Source organism: Liolophura sinensis, chromosome 6 (genome assembly GCF_032854445.1).
Source record: "Liolophura sinensis isolate JHLJ2023 chromosome 6, CUHK_Ljap_v2, whole genome shotgun sequence".
Taxonomy (NCBI): Eukaryota; Metazoa; Mollusca; class Polyplacophora; order Chitonida; family Chitonidae; genus Liolophura; species Liolophura sinensis.
In genome coordinates this window covers 65,800,882-65,822,953 of record NC_088300.1, presented here as the reverse complement: position 1 = coordinate 65,822,953, position 22,072 = coordinate 65,800,882, and the positions used below count along the sequence as shown (strand labels likewise).

The window sequence follows — 22,072 nt, the reverse complement described above, 5'->3', positions numbered from 1 at the left end:
CCAAATAAGATGTACCATCAGGACTATCTGTTGTCTATTTTAAATTCATTGAAGGAGGATAGATTTCCTTCACCGCTTCAGCAATATGGGGGTTATTTAACGCCAGTAGATCATCAATAGGGGCCCATAGGCCTACCGCTTGGTAAATGAAAAGGATCGAGCTTTAAAGATATTTCTTTTAAATTATTTCTGCATATAGTCGTATTGATATGAAAACAGGTATAGGTCTGCCAAAAGAGGCGCACAATTGGTACCCACTGGAATACCTCTGCACTGTTGGTAAATGGTATCTCCGAATTTCACATCTATAGATGTTATTAATGAGAAATCAAAGTAATTTAAAAAATAATGTCCCATGAGTGGTAGCCTTTATAGTAAAACTAAAGAAAGACTTATTGCTTCTGACGTTAATGTAACGGTGACCTGTTTTAGTAAATACCGAGACAATTAATGACGATATTATTTCAATAAGATCTTTGTGAGGAATCGTGGTATAGAGAAAAGAGAAATCCCATGTGCATACGTCTTTGTACGGTATATGAATATGAGCATCAAGTTCTTCTGTAAGACGTTTGGAGTTGTTAAGAATGCACATACAGCTGACACCTGAATTTTTTGTTATGGCACAATATTTATTCAAAATGACTTTACTTCTTTTATGTTTGTTAAATAGTTCCTCCAGAGTACATGTAGTAGCAGAATGCGTGGATGTCGTGGTAGATGTACATAGCTCTTGAACAAGAATGTGATAATAATAATTCTTGCAAATAAAGATGACATTATTAGGAGCCTTGTCTGCTACAGTGATGACAAATTTACGATGAAGGTCAGCGAGTGTTTCTTGCACAGTGGGATCCTTCAGAACCTGTTTAACTTTAGGCAGAGCATCAATGTCTAGACGGTGTATAGCTAACTAACCTCCTTTTTGACAATCTCAAGCCAATCGTTAAGTACCGAAGAATCCACTTTCTCCCGTTTTGACCATTTTTTAACATACTCCTCAAGTGCCGAGATGATATTTTCTTTGTTAGATCGAATGTTGACATTTCTCTTTTCTCTATACCTAGGACCTCTCACAAAGAGATTCCTTAGATGATGATTCTTAATGATATTAAGGTCACCAGTCAGGACATGTTTACATTTGTCGTAGGCAAAAACTTAGGATTCAAAATCACAGTTATAGCCACCAGAGGTATACGTCGCCAAATCGAACTCCTTGATGGCCTGGGAATAATTGAAAATTTTGGAAGCGATAGTCTAAGTGGTAGCCTATGGCATATAAAAGTAGTGGATTTCGGCCTGTTGATCTAGGCCTGTCGAGATGTAATTAGCTTTAAGCGTTGTCTGGTAAGTTGACGTCTTCGCATTTCCATAAACTTTCGGCATCCCTCCTAATGAATTCTGATATTTGTTATTTAGAAACTGCTGACTAAACGTTAAATGAACGACAAAAAATGTATTTGGGGAGATGCATGCGGTTTGGGCCGAGACAGTACGCTGCTGTCCGACACAATTTGTGACAGCGACGTCGAACATTACACGGGGTGTAAATCAACTAATTTTACATCTGTGACGGTCCGTAAATGATACAGACCTGTCCCACAACACTTTATGAAACGGCCCATCGGTTAAACGTAACTAAATCGTTGTAAACGATCTCCAAATGGTGTCTTATGCAGTAGTTCTGTGTTATCGTATGTCACTTCATGGAGTGAATGGGTAAAGGCTCCGTTACAGCGGAGGCCGCGCAATCTGATAGCAACGTTTTATAGCATAAAATTATCAAAATGGCTGCCTCGATTCACACCAGCCATTTGTGCAGTGTTGTCATTTTGTTCTACATGTTATTCGGTGAAATCTCATCAAAAAAACAAAGTATGATACTCTTTAAAAAGTTTGCAAACATGCTTTCGATTGAAATATGTTTTAGTCAGGTGCTGTCCTCTCCTTTAATGTTTTGGCCCAAAATCTATTACAGTAGCAATGCTTAAAAAACCTAGGTAAATGTATGGGCGCCATCAGGATGCAATCCCTGTTTTATGGAATGATTTCATGCATTTTCTCACATAGTTTGGATTTCATTCATTACAAAATACTGCATATTTATGTCAGGGATTCCATACTGACTCTATAAAATTCACAACAAAAATCATGTAAAGCTGAAGTGCATGATTGTTCTTTCAGATACCTTGACCACACACGTACGGATCGGTGGCACAGATTCAGAAATCGAAGGAACATGGAAATGGGTACCGGTGAACCGTTCTGTAAGTCTTAAGTGTTTTATTCGTAGTTCATGTCATTTCTAACCTTTGGCCAAGTCATGTTGTCTAAAAACACAGTACTAAATTGTCATTTATTTTTAATATACTGTATAAAAACGAAGGAATAGAAAAACAGAATTTAGTGTTAATGAATCAATGAATGAATAATTATAGCGCCATAGTGACAATGTTTCTGCCAACTCGTGGCGATCAACTATCGGGAAACTTGGTTGTGATCAGTCGGCAGCATTTCAACATTCCTCATGTAGGAAGTTTATCTGTCGGCAGAATTTCAGCCACACCGTGTAATGCACTAGTGGGAAGCATGGATGTGATCGCGTGAGACTGAGGTACGTTTTCTCGAACCGCGGGTGCCCGGGAATATTTATTTACATGTAGTATTTTAGGTGGAAGATACCTGAGTGGATGAATTACCGACTGATGCTCCTGATGAACTTTCTGACGTACAGATATCCACACTACATTGGCGAAACACAAGTGGTTAGACTGCGCAAACAGTCACACGAGCCTCACGGACCGCCTATTTTCACCAAGCCCCAAACACACTGAGAACGGGGGAATGTACAAGTCCGTTGTTCATGGCTGGGTTTGAATCCTCACTAAAATTCGTGTGTCCATGTATGGAGAATACATATAGAGCATCACCTTAGGGGTACAGAGCGTCAGCTTCGGGGATATCGTGTGTCTACCCTGGAGACATGTCTTGTACAACACTAGTAAATTGCACAAGACGGATACCCATTTTTATGAATTTGCTTTTTAAAGTAAAACTTTCTTGTGTGCTTCACCCGCAGCATGTGAACGCGATTGGCATACTACAATTCTGCCTCATTCTCCTGATCCTTGTGTTGCTGCGGCAGATCGGCTACTGAGTCTGGACGCAGACTCTAATCCATATCTCCCCATTTAGATTGCAGTTTTAAAAGATACAATACCAGACGAAATGTATATATATATATATAAACAAATCCCATATAACGGTAGTGCAAACCTTTTTATTTGCATAACCAAGGTATCACAGTTCAAATGAAGGCAATCGCGCGCATTCAGAACATCGACAGGGCCGCCACCTTGTCAGTTTTAACCTCAGTCTTAACTGACAAACGTCAGTCCGGATGTTTGTCAGGTAAGACGCAAAGGGTTAGTGTGGCTTTCTCCGGGCACTCCGGTTTACTCCACCCATGCATTTGAGGTTTGTGTACAGAAGCTACGGAGTCTGGGAGAAACGACCTCACCTACGTGACAAACGTCCTAACACTAAGCCGCAGCCGGTGCATTTTTCACTATTACGATGATCGTCACTGATGAATAATATTTCAACAAGATAAACTATCTTCATTTATGCTCTACAATGCTCTAATTAAGGTTCTGAATTTTTCTGCAGCTTGGATCGGCACGGGTCCAGACAATCCCGATCCTGGGGCTGACTGCCTGGCGTACTCCTTCAGCAATTCGTGGAAATGGATAAACGTACTCTGTACCGATGCCATCCACTCGGTGTGCGAGATTGATCCGATATAAAAGAAGTGGGTTTCTGTGTGTGAGAGAGAGAGGCATGGCAGATGTATATAACTCTAGATAGGGTCAAAAAACTCATGTGGCCTCAATATGCAGGTCTTTTTAAGGATGTGCCAGTATGGCAGGGTGTTTCGGGTTTTTTTTTTACAACACGGGAAGGTCAATCCGGTAGAAATATATATGGGCCCCATGAATACGCTGTCCTGATGGATATACTAATGGTGCAAGCCAGTCGTTTCGGTATTTTTACAACACAAGAAGTAGTCAATTCATGAAGTATACTCGTGGCCCCAACATGATGCCCCCCAGAAGGTTGTGCCATACTGTGTGCATCCCGTGTGCGCCAAATGAGGTGCGACGCAGTATTGTGGAAATGCATATCCACATATACACACTGGATAATTCGTGTAACACTTACTCACTGACAAGTGTACCATTCATGCACATCATTGTGGATGTGCGCGTCCGTACACACTCGCTCTGAGGGTAAAGATTCATTTCAGAAATGTATGCACAGTGAGGCATCTCGATTTTCTTCTCTTTGGACATCCGTGACGATGCAGAAGCCAAAAAGAAAATGACCTTACTACGGTCGTTGAGTAAACATCTCAATATCCAAAACTGTCATCTAGCTTCGACAAATAAAATTCGAATCATATGGTCTCATTTGCCTTGTCTATTAAGACGTGAAGATAGAATATCAAAGGAAATGAAGACTAATGGGGTGAAGATAAAATATATCCAAGGAAATGAAGACTAATACTTTTGGAACTTTAATTCGAAATCGTCTTAACCTCCACTGTATGCTGGTATAGATATTTTGTACAGGTATGGCTTGTGAATCACAAGAAATCTGAGTGCGTCCACAAATCTCTACAAATTAAGGAGAAATCTATACACATACATATATTTATTCTTGTCGGAGGATTACGTTCTCGACTGCTAGTGTTATTATGATATTGTATTATTATGATGTTTATTATTGTTTAAATTATTTCATCATTCCCCTGCAAATAGTGTTCAAAAACATTGAATACAGTAAAGTACTTCAGAATGACCATACGTACAACAGAGACCTTTAGTTAGAAGTTAAATGTTCAACTTGTAACTTGAAACTAGAGTAGGTAAACTAATTCAAATTTGAAGTTACGAGTTACAAAATACAACTTCAGAAACCTACTCTTTCCACAGCCAATAAACAGTCTGTTGTAAGAGATTACTTGACTTAACAATTGACCAAACAGCAACATATTAAGAAAAACAACTACCGAAAATATGGAAGACATTACAAGCACAAATAGGTCGTGACGAACTTCTCCACGAACTCCATTCCGTGAATAGTGGTTCCAGCTGCCCTGCAGAAGAAGATGCAACGCTGTCAAACCTGCCAGGAACAAAATAAAGCAACAGTTCGCAACCCAGGAAGGTTTAATGAAGATAATACTTGGTGCTACTTGACATGGTTATACATAACTGGTGAAATATGGCCCCTTTTTAATTTATCTTATTTAGGGTTTTAGTCTAACTCTTCATGTAAATGCTTAAACAGCAGTAGCTTCACCATGTTGACAGTGTTTCACCATGATCATGTTGACAATGTTTCACTATGATCATGTTGACAATGTTTCACCATGACCCTGTAGACAATGTTTCACCATGACCTTGTGGACAATGTTTTACCAAGAGTCAGTGTTTCACCATGACCTTGTGGACAATGTTTTACCAGGAGTCACTGTTTCACCATGACTCTGTAGACAATGTTTCACCATGACCTTGTAGACAACGTTTTACCAGGAGTCACTGTTTCACCATGACCCTGTAGACAATGTTTCACCATGACCTTGTAGACAACGTTTTACTATGAGTCAATGTTTCACCATGACTCTGTGGACAATGTTTCACCTATGCCTTCTGGACAATGTTTCACCATGGCCTTGTGGAAAATGACTCATCATGACTTTGTGGGCAATGTCACACCATGAAATTGTTAATGATATTTGACCATGACAATGTTGCACCACCACATTGTGGACAATCTTTCACCATGACCATGACAATGTTTACCATGGCCGTGTTGACAGTGTTTCACCATGATCGTGTTGACAATGTTTCACCATGACCGTGTTGACAATGTTTCACATGACAGTGTTGACAATGTTTCACCATGACAGTGTTGACAATGTTTCACCATGGCCTTGTGAACCATGCCTCACAAAGACCGTGCTGACAATGTTTCACAATTACCTTGTGAACAATGTCCCACCATGATTGTATTGACAATTTTTCACCATGGCCTTTTAGACAATGCCTCATTATTACCTTGTGGACAATGTCTCACCATGATCCTGTAGCCAATTTTTCCACATGACCGTGCTTATAATGATTCACCATGACCTTGTGGGCAACGCATCATCATGGTCTTGTGGACTGTATCTCATCATGACCTTGTGAACAACGTCTCATGGCCTTGTGGACAATGTCTTATTATGATCTTGTGGACAATACCCCATCATGACCTTGTGGACTATATCTCATTATAACCTTGTGAACAACGTCCCATGACCTTGTGGACAATGTCTTACCATGATCTTGTGGACAATACCCCTTCATGACCTTGAGGACAATGCCTCGTCATTGTCCATGCGGACTATGCTTCACCATGACCTTGTGGACAACGTTTCAATGTAGATGTTTAACTGGGAAGGCACATAGCTCAGAGGAAAGGCGGGACGCAAATTAGAGACTAGTACACGAAATCCAGGTTGAATCCCTGAACTGAACAATAAATTTCTAAATTCTCCCATCTCTTCATGTTCGTGAGGGCTTTGGAAAAATAAAGAAGCTGCTTGCCTAGTACTGATTTAGCGCACAAGTGTGCGTCGCAGAGAAGAATGTTTGTCATGCAGTAACTTGCCAAAGGTCATTGGTTTGCCACGGGCACTTCAATGTCATCAACCCTTACAGTGCAAATGAGGACTGTTTGGAAGTAAAACATTTTCCCCTCCGTTTCTATACGGATCAATATCCTCGGGTGATTCAAAGCAACCGTTGACAGGAGCACAAAGATGCCTGTGTAATCAATAACCCTCTAATATATGAGAAGCTTCCGCGCAATTAACTAAAAGTGCGGAGGAACAATCGTGGGATGGACTGCGTGGATGTCAGGTGTTCATTGTAAGAGGCATAGATTTCTCAGAGTATCCAAGAAGAACACTGGAACTTTAGTTCCCATAGAAAGTAGAAAATAATTGCTTAATCTGTGTGGACAAATTTACTTAGGGCACACGTGTTTCTAATGCGAAGAAAAGAAATGATTTTACTTTTTCACAAAAAATCATAAGCAAGTCGTGGTATATGTGCCAGTCCTAAAAGGGTCACTTCAGCGTCTTACTCGACTCCGTTCAATCAGGCAATACAACCATGAGGAAGTGGTGTCTGATATTCCTTAGTCTTCTACAGGCAGTTTCAAACCTGGTAAGTTATGTATACATGCTTTAAAACACAAACTGTTCTTTAAATTGTGCATAAAGGGAAAAATAATGAAAAGCAACCGAGAACCAGGAATACTTATTTAATTTTTTCTTACATTTTTATTTTACAAGAAATTGCATAAAAGCGATTATTTTCTGAGGTGTTTATGGGTTCTAATGGGTTTATGCTTCCGAAATGAAAAATTCTTTCACATTACTTTAAGCACATACAATTATTTCAGTCCTTACTATAATAGCCCTAAAGTAGACAAACAAGGGGAATTCTTACCACTTTGATGTGGTCGGAAAAGGCCACCGTATTTCACCCTGCCTTTAAATTCGTTAGTAGCTCATCAGTCTTGAACAGTTTTGCCCCGAGGGAACCCTTTATTTTCTCAATAATAGGAAACACTTCAAACTATAACAAATGAATGTGGGGCGACAGTCTGAAAACACCGAGTGCAGAACTGTAGGCGGTTGCCATTAGGGAGCCAGTCGTGATCAAGTAGTCAGCTGAAGGTGATTACTTTTCAACAGCTGGGACACGCGGGGTACAGGTTCGAGCCAGGCCTTGGAAAGAAAATTTGTAGATTCTTCTGATCTTTGTGTTCTTAGCCCTTGGTGACAATAAGCAGTCGCCGACGTCTCCTGTGGCTGTTTGAACCATTTAACGTTTACAGAATATCATTTGTCGACCAGCATTATGGTGCGCTTATCTGTACATGTGCGTCACATGTGAGACAGTTCGTCAGTAAGTTTTCAAATGTCGTTTAAACCATATTGGTTTGACCTACATGGCACTCCGGTTTCCTCAACACACAAAGTGATCGCCAACGTATAAGTGCAAAATTCGTGAGGATAGCGTTAAATGACAAGTAAACAAATAAATAAGTAAGTAGTTTATGGCATCTTAAATATATTCAGAAACCCAAATCTCGATATTTCTAGTTTTTTTTGTTCGATAACATATTTGATTTTATTTCACATTAAAGATTTATTTGATTGGTGTTTTATGCCGTGCTCAAGAATATTTCACTTATATGTCGGCGGCCAGCATTATGGTGGGTGGAAACCAGGCAGAGCCCAGGGGACCATCCGCAGGTTGCTGGTAAACCTTCCCACGTACAGCCGGAGAGGAAGCCAGCATGAGCTGGACTTGAACTCACAGTGAACTGGACTTGAACTCACAGCAACCGCGCACATTAAAGATATACCAGTTCAAGTTATATACGCCTCTATGCAGTATATTAATGCTATAGCATTCAGCAGATTATTAACCTTTCTGTTTTTCATATCTACAAAGGAAACGACAAATTGATCACACTGGAATACATGTAACAGGTAGAAAAAGCACGGATGTCAGGGACTTAAGTCTTAACACTCACCCCGCCCTCAAACCCAAACCACCCCCAAATGAAAGAAACCGTAGAAAGTATACAGGCCTAGCTCAAGCTGTCTGTCTTAACCTGCCGTGGATTTGCATAAGCCTAATTAAGATTCTTGCAGTATTGTTGTAATTTTTTAGTAACAAACCTGACCCATGATTCCATTTGTAACTTTTACCATCTCGACTGTTATCACCTTCCATAATTTGCTCCTCTATCTTTAAGACGAAGGAAGAAAACTTAATCAGAATTTGAATTTCGACGTATATCTACGTTTCGTGCCCAACATAATTGGCTGTAGATCATCACATTGGGCCAAAGTTTGTCACAAGACAAGTTGACAAGCGTCTCACTATCCTTGCAAAGAAGAATTTAATATTGTCGCGTAGCGCCACTTGCTGATCGCAGATTCCGCGCGCCGGAGATTCCAAACTCGCTTTGTTTTGAGCCTGACCTCGAGGTCCTCGCCTGAGCTCGGGATCCTCACCTGAGCTCGGGATCCTCTCTAGATGATTATTAAAACTCCAGATGTCGGAGTATTGTATTCGGCTTATGAATTTTTATACGAACTATACTAAACCCAAAGCTTCTAGACTTTCAGTCCGATATAGACGTTTGAATGTGGGAATTACAAATACATAACATATAAAGAGAGCAAAGTTTATTAATATTCATTTTTAAAAAATAAATAAAACGTGGGTGAAAAAAGGACAAATATGGAGTTTATCCCAACTTTTTATTACAACTTTCCATTTTTATTACAACTTTCCATTTCACCGGAGAGCTGGCTGCCGTCGTATAAGTGAAATATTCTTAACTTCGGCGTAAATAATGAAATAATATCACCGGAAATTTCCTAAAATGCGTCTATGCTGATTTTGGAAAGAACAGAATTTTGGGGGTCTGGATGGTCTCTGCGTCCTCATCTACTGCACGGCCTGGAATAATAGGCCTACTGCCGTTCCTTACGTCCCCCCCCCCCCTCCGCCCACCCGGCAAATTGTACCACGACATCACGTTCCGCCGCCCTGTGTCTACATTTCCCTTTGCTAAATTAACTTTAAGCTTGTAGTGTTCCAGAACTATCTTCCGCAGCACAGTACAGAAGAAAACCTGAACTGGGGCCTTTCTCTCTACATCTCCTCACGATCTCAAAGCCCAGTGGCATACAGTGCACAAGCGCATGCTCTCTGACTGATGGGTGTTCCATGATCAGTTTCTCTAAGAATAAAAACTTGTGTGAATTATCAGCGGGAACAGGAGTGTTTGTTGTAGACACCGATTGGACAACTCTGATATTACGTGCAAGAGAACAGCAAGAGTATAATCAGACAGGAGTGTCTGTTGTGACGTTATCTGCCACAGAAATCTTACCAATGACGTCACCAATGACATGTCCATCCCATTTCACCGGGACGGTATCCGGCTATTGTTTTTATTAGGATTCCAAAAGCGCGCTGTATGAAACTGCTGTTGATTATTGTCGACAATGTGGTGGATATTTGGCAGAAATATCAAGCGAAATTGAAGATATGGAACTGACAAACCTACTAGAGAAAACCGGATTTGGTGTGTACAGGTTTTTTGTGTTTTGGATAACCTGATATATTATTACTGGCATTAATTATTTTTCAGTGTATTTCTCAGAATATAGTACGATCATCCGCAGGTTGCTGGCAGACACTCTGTCATGTGTGTTAGTTAATTGCAGTCAGTAATTGTCAACCTCTTTTACGCTAACACTACTCATCTCACCATGCTGTAACCACATACAACTAATCATATTAAAATCTTCGCATATACATATACATATCCAGACACGTACATGTATAAGTATTTATTTATCCAAGTAACTGGTTATTATTACTATTTTGAAGGGAAAACGCCATCACAAACCAATACCTCCCTCCCTAGTAATTATCAGTGCTGTAAGTTATCAGTGCTGTATTTCAGGTGGCCAATGAGAATAGTGTACAATACTGTATTGGCGTGATGTGCCATGCCACGTTTGCGTGTTTGTGGCTTTTTACACTTAATATAAACGTGGTTACTGAACTGTTTGAATTTTCTGAAAATATCCAACACGTTACTGTGTAAGCATCTGCCTTGTTTACTATAGTAAACACATCTCTTTAGTTATGTTTTAATTTAATTTTTATGAAAACAAAACATCAACACATGGCGCGTTTCTAAACTGTAACAGAAATGAGTTAAAAATTAAACAATTATACTTTGTTTCTCGTGCTGCTTCACATGAACAATTTAGAGCGCCAGAACATATATTCTGTATTAATATAATGTTACACTGCAGAAATCAGGGGAGTTTTTATTCGAGGCACCCGACTGTGGAAGAGGCATGGGAGTGGTTGTCAAGCGCCCTAATTCTTGGTACATATTACCTTCTGGCGTCAGTAGTACAGAGCTTCGACAAGTTTTATATTAACTATATGAACTCAAGAGTTCTGCATTTTAGCTTATAATCATTACAGGGTTCTCTTAGAAAGACGAATCACTGAATGATCGCCATTAAACAAGAACAGGGCTTAAAATCTATGCGTCGAAACAGACATTCGCATTCCAGCCGTCAACCAATAAGGACTTTCCACGTCAATAGTCGCAAGGCCAATTTCCCCAAAACGACGTTTAATACAAACCACCAAAGAACTAAAAAGGGTTTAAAGTACGAAAATAGGACGGAATCATACAAAGAGAAGCGGTCAACAGTTGTCAATCATGTAGGGAAGACACAAGGTGTGTTCTAGGCGACTGAGTGAAATCTGTATTCAAATTGTGTACCATGCTAGAATATAAGTTGTCGATATGTGTGTGTCAGTTGCACTTTGATTGCAACTGTTCATATATCCCAAGTTTAGTAGAATACCATGCAGTAGTTTCGCTCATCAAAGTTGTACCGCTAGCAAAATTAAGATTATTGTACCAACTTCATTGAAGTTGGAGGGAGAAACCTGTACAAACAGGTGAAAATTGTTGTCTTAAAGTGATGAAATAGCTTGCTTATTTACATATCTATTTCCAACTCTGGATACTGAAAAATGTACTATTTCTATTGTGATGGAAAAGTATACAATAAACAAGTTTATAAGATAATAAATTTTGCATTAAGATTTCTGACATGCTATGAATCTATGCGTACATACAGCGTCTAAGCGTCTATGAGCCTGCATATTGAGTGTCGTATACTCTACAACGAATAATACATGTAGATATTTCTGTATACCAAGTATATCGGTATATGCATGTTAATTGTTGGTTGTGAAGACCGTATGTAGGCCAGTTGCAAAGGTCTAGCATTTGTCTCTAGCTGACGGCACTTTGGTAACATATGAGCGTGTCGTCAAAGTAAACAACAAGGCTGGGTGCATATTTAAGAGGGCACAAACATTTAGCAAAACAGTCTGCAAAAAAGACGGGCCTAGGGGTATTACATGAATATAAAGCGTCGGCCGCTTAGCGGTGCGTGTGAAACAAAATATGGATGTCCTTTATATTGTACGGTGACCTGTATTTTATGTGAAACGTGACGTAAATAATAGACAGTCTTGGTGCTTTCATACTGATGAAATTCCAGATGCTTTGTTCAGACTGAGAGGTAAATTAGACACTGATAGCATATGAAATATACTTTGACACGTTTTTATGTAAGTGTTTATTACATGTGATAACGAAATGGCATTTCGAGTACTTTTAGACCAATGACGTCTAATAAATTCGGTGCAATGAACATCAGTGCCTGTTTTGCATAATAGGTGCTAGAGGATGTATAAGCTGCCGCTATTTGAGCGTTAACATGAAACAGTTAGGATAAACCCTAAAACCTACCCCTGTTACGTGTGACTATATTTGCTAACTATCACACTTAGGCTACGTCGCTGCCCAGGGTTTACTTTATATACTTTAGTCCTTTATATGCTATGGCCTCACTCATAATGATAGTTGCTCAGATACAAGCGTGGCTAAACCTTTCTACTGGTCAAATGGTCCATGACGTTTGACCACATTCTGCAGCAAATACCTTTTTCACATTTGGTAATGTTTTTGTGATCTGCTGGCTTTAAACAATCCATATATAGCAAAGGCTGTTGAAGATATTTACTCACCTTCGCTGGATTTCAAGGAAACCACAGACACTCCAGGTACTACATCTTATCTGGACCTATATTTGATCAAAACGGTTTTCTCCCTCGCAAACTGTACGACCAGAGGAATAGTTTCAATTTTGACACTGTAAATTATCGTTGCTTGGACAGCATTATGCCGACGGGTCCTGCATATGGCGTGCAGATATCTCGCCTTTGTTTGATAGATCCTGCGTGTTTTGTGTTATGTGACGAATTCAACCAACGTCACCTGTTATTACTACAAAAATTAGTGTGTCAAGGTTATTAAATTAAACGCCTTCACTCCAAGTTTCTTAAGTTTTACAATGAGTATAATTCTCTTGTGAGTAAATATGAACAGGGCGTTCAGAATCTCTGGCGCTCTGCTTCATGATTGTCTAATGACTGTGATTGCGGACAGTATATTCATTGTGTTGAATTAGAACGTCGCGTTGGTTATATGAACAGTTGCAATCAAAGCCCAACTGACATACATATTTTGTTATCGACAACTGATATACTATCATGGTACACGAACATACCTTGCGTCTTTCCAGCATCATTGAAAACTGTTGACTGCTTCTCTTTGCATGATTCCGTCCTATTTTCGTACTTTATATATTTTCTTATGTTCTTTGTGTTCTTTGTGTTCTTTTTGGGAATTGGCCTGGCGATTATTGACGTGTAACGTCTTTATTTGTTGACGGCTGGTATACGAATGTCTGTTATGTCTTAACGTAAGGTGTCACGCATTAACTGTGTTAGCTAACATTAACTCATGCTACCAAGAAAGTGTCAGGAGTGGGACTTAAGCCTACTTTCCGAACAAGCGGTATCAGAAGTGAGATCAGAGTCTGCTCCGAGCAAAAGTGTCAGAAGTGGGACCCAAGTCTTCTCTCCGAACAAATGATGGCAGAGGTAAGATCCGAGTCTCTGCCCCGAGCAAAAGTGTCAGAAGTGGGACCCAAGTCTTCTCTCCGAACAAATGATGGCAGAGGTAAGATCCGAGTCTCTGCCCCGAGCAAAAGTGTCAGAAGTGGGACCCAAGTCTTCTCTCCGAACAAATGATGGCAGAGGTAAGATCCGAGTCTCTGCTCTGACCAAAAGGTGTCAGAAGTGGGACCCAAGCCTACTGTCCGAAAAAATAATATCAGGTTGGAACCGAACTCTGAACACTTCTGAAAGTGATATATTTACTTACTTCTCGGTGTCATGACAACACAACATTTTGAGTAATTCTACACCAGTGACGTCTGATGCTTTGCAGTTAACATTAGTGCAGTTTATTTACCTTATTCTGCTTGACCCATATTGCTAAAGGGCATGTAATTTGCTACTATTTAAGGGACTGTCTTCGCTGCTCTGCTTTTACTCTCTATGCTGTAAGTCTTTTATCACATTTTATTATATTTTATGTGAATATATCAATTCTGTGGCCAGATTTATAAGTGGGCGAAACCAGGAAACAGGACCTACGGGAAACCACGACACATATGAGATTTTTTCTGCATGTCACAGTCAAAAATGTTCCGTCTGGGAACATAATAATAAATCATTAAAATATTGTGTTACTTTAAAGGTTACATTTGCAGTTGGTCCTCCGACAGCAAACAGGACTTTGACTGAAACTCCACAAATGAAAGTGTTTCAATATGCCTTTGGAAATATTTTTTTATTTATTCAACCCATAAGGTAAACGAGAAAACCGAGAAAGTAAAGTGTTGCACCTCAACCGCAAAGACGAAAGCAAGACTATTTATGATTCCCACAGTTGAACTACAACAATACTCTATCCCAAACAAGATTGAAACTTGCTAGTTGGCTGCATATACACTATGTCAATACCTGTGTCATGCTTAACCCGTACAGAGGTCAAGTTTGAATTTAAGATGTCACTAACATGGACGTTTTGTCGTATGATTTTAGTTGCTTGGATGTATATATTGAATAAAAAGGAAATACATGGCGACAAATGCCGTCGTTAGCACCTTGACACACTGTTACATAAAAGTTACCTGTTCCCTCGTACCTCTTGAATGCTAATTATTTACCTATATCGCGATAGAATATCTTCTCAACGGCGCTTTTCTGAGCTGCGAATCTGGAAGTAACAGACAACATTGTACGTGTCACGTGGTTTATTGCGTCGATGGAGACGAGAGGAAAGAACGCTTAGTCTCATATTCAAAGTCCGCGAACGATCCGGCAAATGTGACGTCTTACCGCAGCAGGTATACCGATAAACCGTCCAGGTATTTAAGAAGTGGTATTTTAGCACGATATACAGGGCCAATAGTGAAAAATTTGCACAGAAGCTCTGCCACTTCTCGAGATGGTGTTCAGACCTTAACGAAGATTCCTATCACCAAACAAAATATCGTCTAAGCGTTCGGATTTCGGGCTAAGGCAAAGACGCCGGACTTTCAACTGCTAGTACACTAGAAGCTGTATAAATCTCGACTTTTCTTTAAATTGCAGTTAAAGCTCATTTTAGTGTCATTTTTCAAATGTAACGTGACTGGATATCGTAATAGCTATACAGTTGAAAACTGGTCAGTCCTTAGATCAGTTACAGATCTTTATTTTTGACTACGAATGATAGTTTTTCCATTAAAATGCGTTTAAAAACTTGTTGTTTTTATTCATAGTCAGCTCGTAAATTTGCAATATATTGTTTAAAAGACTTTTCGTTTGGTATGCAAGGTGTGCTGTAACTGACCAATGAAATTAGCTTAAACGTAGGTCAAAATTAAAAACTGCTTAAAGTACCTAAATAAACGCACTGTTTAGGACGCCTACTAGATTATTGTGTACTTGGTATAGTTTTTAGGTTATGACCAAAACAACATCAAAAATGAAGTATGACGCACCCCACCTCATACATACATATAGAAAACTGACAAAACCTTCAATTCTAATAACACAGGAGCTTCGAGTTAGATTGCGTGAAACCCGTTCACTGAAAAGTGCTGGCTACAGGGCGTATATTCTAATTCTGTTTGGTGGCAGGACGAGTAGATCCAGGCACATTCTCTCTATACATGTGGCCCAGCACTTCTATTTGAGAGCAGTGTTTTTTCTTTCTTTTCATTGTCTTTCGATGTAGCACAAAGAACATCCAGTTGATTCCTGCCAAGACAAGTCTCGGAGGATTCAACCGTGTTAAGGTTGGGGAGATCAACAAACTGCTCCAGTAAAGAGGAAACGGACGCCCAGAAACAGGATTGGAATATTCCGGGGCCGATTGGACAACGATGGAAAGTCATTGCTATTTGTAGTTTAAATCATTATTTTCCTTTTTGATTTATTAAATTGTTAAAGCAACTGTTTGAGTGTTTGAGAGTGTTACTCTTTTAACCAGGTTAGGCTCGTTATCGGGAATCGATTTTGTCTTATTATACCGATATTCTAACAGTAATAATTACAACAGTGTGCATAAGCACCAAGTAACCGTTAAAGCATTCACGCGTACAGAACACCTAGGGCCTCATTAGGGGATGTTAAACGCAACTGCGGAGTAAACGCAAGACGTGCCTAACGTACTGTCTCTATCTGCTAAAAAGAATACTGTACTGGTTGTAAAAACATTGATAACTGGGAATCATAATGCCTTGTGAACTCACTCGAACCCTATTTTAAAGAAAGTAATATCAATTTTTCATTGTTAACAACAGCTTGTCCTAAACAAAGACCGATAGATACCAGACTTTTAACACCTTGACCTTATTTTTAGTGGATCGTTCTTAAAGATTCATATATGTGTGAATGTTAATTCTAATAATATATATTGAAAACGTGTATATAAAGTAAGCTATAAAAATAAAATATACAAAGCTTAAAGGACAAGACCTGGCTATCAAAACTATTTCAAAAAGTCTGTCCGAAACAAAACCCACCACATGAATAGGACACTGGTCAACGTCACAAGGCCTCTCTAACCTCTCTCTGTAGCAATGATCTTAAAGGGTTTGGGTTTTACAGTCAACCCGAAAGCCCGCTCAAGAGATAATTTCTCAACAGGAGACTGTGAAAATGAACACCTTTGCATTAGTAGTGTGAAGAACAGAAAGACCTCTATTTTAGCCAGAAACTCTCCAATGCAGCGCCGCCTGCCGGCTCCGAACACCATGAAACTCTCGGCCAATCCGCTATTCATGGTTATCTCTCCACCATCGCCTTCCGTCAAGAATCGTTCCGGGCGGAACTTCTCCGGGTCTCCCCAAGTCTCCGGGTCCATGCACGTCGACTGCTGGTTGATCATGACAAATGTGTCCTTAGGAATCTTGTATTCGCCTAGCTCCACATCCACAGTCGTTTGGCGTGGAACAGATAAAGGTGTAATACACGCCAGTCGCATTATCTCAGAAACAGTGGCCTCTACGAATGGCAAGCATTTCTTGTCCTCCATGGTTGGGTGACGGCTCAAACCGATTTGCTCTTCGATTTCTCGTTGAACGCGCTTCTGCACCTCAGGATAACTGGCCATGAAAAAAATTCCCCACAACAGGGCGGTGGATACCGTGTCCACACCGGCTCCTAGTAAGTCCACTGTTATTGACATTACGAGGTCATGAGACAGACCCAAATCTCCTCCCTCCTCCTGAGAAATATCATCCGCGGCTTTGAGCAGCGCATCCATCACATCACGGATGCTGTCAGAGTCGTATGTTGCCTGATGATGGGCACTTTGTGTTGCTAACACCCTGTATGGGATGTCGATTATGCTCAAGAATTTTTTTGTTCGAGCATGGAAGAAAAACCGTGTCCATGGCATGATATCGACGGGATTACCAACAGTGGCAAATTCCACAAAATCTCTTGACGACTTGATCATGGCACAATAGTTCTTGTCCTCCCGGATTTTGGCGTCCCTTCCAAACAAAATCTGATATATGACACTGCCAACGCTCAGGCTGATTTCTTGCTGTGGATCGAAAGCCGTTTTACCATTTGATAGAAAATAATTCACAAGTTTGTTTCCTTCCTCAGTGATAATGTCCTCAACGGGGTTCGTTCTGTAGTTAGCGAATGTACGAAGCGCATTATTCGTGATCTTCCTCAGAAGTTTATATCGAGGACCGAACGGAACGCTGAGGCCTACGTTACCATTTTGAAGGTCACTTATAAGCTTGAAACTGTACACACTGGGTCTGGCGCCGAAATCGTCTGGTTTCCGGGTAAGGGCTGTCTTTATCGTCTGTAGTCCATTCAAGACCACCACATGGTAACTTCCTAATCTTAGGCTGAACACATCCCCATACTGCTTTCGGTACTGCTCAAGCTTAGGGATGGGATTTTTGCCCAGGAAAGGAATGTGTCCCACCAAAGGTAATCCCCAGGGGCCGGGAGGATATTTGGTGTCATTTTGGCGATTACACCACCAGAGTATACCAGCGCATACTGCTGCAAACGTGTAAAGTACATACGTAGGACATGCCGCTACAGTATCAATAAGTCCGCCCGCCATCGTGTATACCTGTATATACTAATCGAGCTGGCGGCCCGTTAAAAATCCAGTAACATGGTTACTGTATACAAGTATGCATGAATGTTTGTAAGAGTGCACAGCGTCCAGGGGAGCTATTTTCGTAGCTTATGACATATCTGGTGTGGCTGATGTATAGACCAATGCGCGCCGTTCTGCATTTGTCCTACTTAGTGACCTGAACACACTCAAGCGTCAATGAAAAAAAATGCGATGTTGTTCGTAGTTGGGGTTGTCCTACATGAATACACGTGCCTGTATGACCTTAAACTCGTACATTTCCGAGTCTCCATATCTACAGCACTTATTCATTAAGCTACTCACCTAAATTCATCTACGCGCTCTCACACACTAATGTAGCAGTTGATATTATGGGTGAGCTATTGCGGCCTATAACATTTCCAAACCTGTTGTTACTTGATTTCTCTTGGAGCACCTTTACTATACATTGAAATGCATGATGATGTCTTGATGAATAATTACAGACTAGTAACATCAAATATTTTGCAGTTATCGCCACTGCAATGGTGTTAGTGGGCGTATAGGCACACAAGTTAATAGTTAGAATAAAACCCTATTAAACTGAAGTAAAGAGGCCGTGTTTCACCGGTTAATTATGACCATTTGGGAATTAGTGCACTGTCATCACAGCTCTGGTTTTATCCTCTATGCTATAAGTCGTTTATTATACATTTATAACACTCAATCAGCTCCAAAATGAACGTATTAGTGTGTAGCCAGTGGATCGAATCCAGCTCCCGAATGGTCGGGCTCACGTTTAAGTGAAGCGATTTGTCAAGAACCTTGCAATGGACTGTAGTGAACTCCTTCCAGTCGGGCTTTCCCCTCTTATCCTTGTGTACGACTTTAAACTACAATCAGATGAATTAACAAATATTTGAAAAATGATAGGGACTATTTTGATAGTTTTATTATTCTTAAATTATCATTTATGCCAGGTTTAATTGGCAAAATTTCCTTGCGAGACAATCGGAAACACAAGTCGTCTACAAATCCTGTAAGCCATGGTTTACTTTAATGACAATACCAGTGATCATCAAAAACATTACATTGTATTGTTATTTAGGACGATAGAGGGCACTGTTGTGGATTACAAGATTTGCAAGACACGTGCTCGCCATAAAGACGTTTCTCTAGAGCAGATAATAAATAAACAAGAAACCAGCTTCCATTTGCCAGCAACACTAGTTGCTGTATCGATATCTATCAAATGTCAGTTAAATCATATGGCTCTGCTTTGAAGTTGAGGCACTGACATGATCGGAGAAGGAACAGCTTTTTAAGACGTAACATCATTTTATTTATTGCTTCATGAGATCTGTGACTTTGTCAATAAGATCTTTTCTGGGGGAAACCGGACAGAAAGAAACGCATCTAAACAGTCTCTCGCCAAACCCCCTGACGTGAAGCCCCAGCACAGCCAGCGCGGGGTGGATTCGAGCACACGACTCCATTGTCCTAGCGCCAGTCATTCCCCGTAACACGGCGTGGTCGTCTTTGAATAAATTACAACCTAGCTTATTTCAGGCAAATTTATGAACATTGGGCTACAGTATTATAAGTAATTTATCACTTAGTTTGATGGGAAGAACAGGGATCAAACCGGAGTAGGTCATATCAAAAACTTCCAAAATGGTGCTTGCTGCTGCCTCACTTGGCGCTCAGCACTGAAAGCGTAGGGCAAGGAAATAGGAGTGGTTGGTCCGGTGTCAATATAATGTGACTGGGTGGGATGTCGTGTCTGGTGTTTTCGCCATGATATTTTAGTGGCGGCAGGACTTGTCCTGTCATAAGAAGACACAGTATATGTACACACAGCTAATGATTCCTCGTCGTCATATGACTGAAAAATTGTAAAACGCAAAGCATACATGCATAAATATTTAGTTTGATAGCAATGTTAGAAAGGATGTAGAAACATCACTCACGAATTAAAAAAAATAATAGTAATTAGCCCCTTATTACTTGTTTCTTTTCATAAAACTGAAAAATTACAGCGCCAGATTGGTTAAAACTGGCAACAAGTTAATAAAAATGAGAAATAAAAAAGGACACAAAAACGTGATAGGAATGAGAGGTTGTCAACATGACTTGAATCCGGGACTGTCAAGTATTACATACGATATGCCTGATGCTGAAGGCAAGCACTGATCGAGCAACAGTTGTGCTTATAGACCATGATAAAGTCAGAAAGATTACAAATTTTATCCTTTTCCGGCCATAAACTGAAGTGATTAATTTCATGCAGTTTTACACAAAGACACTAGGCAATGTATTAACGATTTCCGAAAAAACTTTTAGACGTAAAAAGTAAAACCTGAACGAGAAGAATTGTTTGAAATTCATAACCCGGAAGTAAAAAAAAAAAAAACATCGGAACATGTTTTTGTTCGATCAAAATATACAATTTTAGAGCTGACATACTTTTGGGTTATTTTTAGTCGTCTGCAAACACCTTATTTGCATATGACTTGTTTTTAAATCTCGGAATTTAGATTGCCAGGGTACGGTTGTTGAGTATGCCATATTTTGTAGCCAATCGGTCCCGTGGTTCTGGAGAATATGAAGGACTTCCATTTTAATCCAATGATATTCGATGAGCAGCTGCATCACAAAATTGTTGTTAATAATATTGAATAAAGGTATAAGGTATCGCCTAGAGAGACCATCCCCTAAAGCATAAAATCAAACGCTGTTCGGGTGCTATGGACTTTAGGTCCTGTCTACTTTTGTTTCGGCACTAGCTTGTAGTGGACAGAGACCCTTGTATGGTCCAGTGTACGGTGCAGAAGCTCAAATGTTGTTTACCATCAATAGCCGTCGGTTCAACCTTTAAACCCCAGGCCTGTTTAAACTTTTCTGCTAATACTGATTGCTAAAACTGATCGCTTAAAATGTTGCCCACTAGCAAACTGGAGATATGATCGAAATCTGGGTTTCTTACGTACAAAACCGTTGATTTGTACAGCGTTCATGTGCATTCACAAACAAATATGTTCCAATAGTAAGGTAATTATTCATATGACAATTCTGACCGTCAACCAATAAAATATTATCCAAAGCTAAGTTCCCCACAACCATTTTCATGAAGAAAATTATTATCACAATCTAATAAAATTACATATAAGTTTAACAGTTACTTGATAGTAGAAATAGTCAGCGATTTCTTGTAATATCGGATTAATATAGGTGTGTAATATCCAATGTGTCAAATTCAGTATGTGCAGTCCGCAACATTTTATTTTAAAACAAGGAAAGGTCAATATATGTTTTATATACAATATACACCTATGCGTTTATTACAGTTCATATAAACACAGTGAATATATATGTTCCCATGCATGAAAATAAGGAATCCAGCCTCAGTTCTGACATATGACTATGTGACGCATATGATGAAAAAAAAAAAAAATTTCTAATACGCAACAGCTGCGCAAAACATTACTACTCGTCACAAGGTCTACAAAGCCTCTGTCTGTAACAATGATCTTGCAAGCTTTTGGTTTCACACTCAACCCAAATTCCCTTTCAAGAGACAATTTCTCGTCAGGAAAATAGACATCTCTGCATTGCACGTCGACTGTTCCACATCCACAATCGTCTGGCGTGGAAGAGTTAAAGGCGTTATTGAAGACCTTCGCAATATCTCACAAACAGTGGGCTCTACGGACGACAAGTGTTTCTCGTATTCCATGGTTGGGGAACGACTCAAACCGATTTGCTCTTGGATTTCTCGTTGAACGCGCTTCTTTATCTCAGGATAACTGACCACGAAAAAATTATCCACAAC

The 22,072-nt window shown here is 39.9% G+C and overlaps 1 protein-coding gene across 1 annotated transcript; it reads right to left on the bottom strand.

Moving 5' to 3' along the window:
- Positions 1–14,171: 14,171 nt before the first annotated feature.
- On the bottom strand, positions 14,172–18,304 carry LOC135466685 (cytochrome P450 1A1-like). Its single transcript, XM_064744323.1, has one exon. It carries the CDS (start codon positions 18,241–18,243, stop codon positions 16,711–16,713), a length of 1,533 nt encoding a protein of 510 aa, XP_064600393.1. The 5' UTR covers positions 18,244–18,304; the 3' UTR covers positions 14,172–16,710.
- Positions 18,305–22,072: the final 3,768 nt, after the last annotated feature.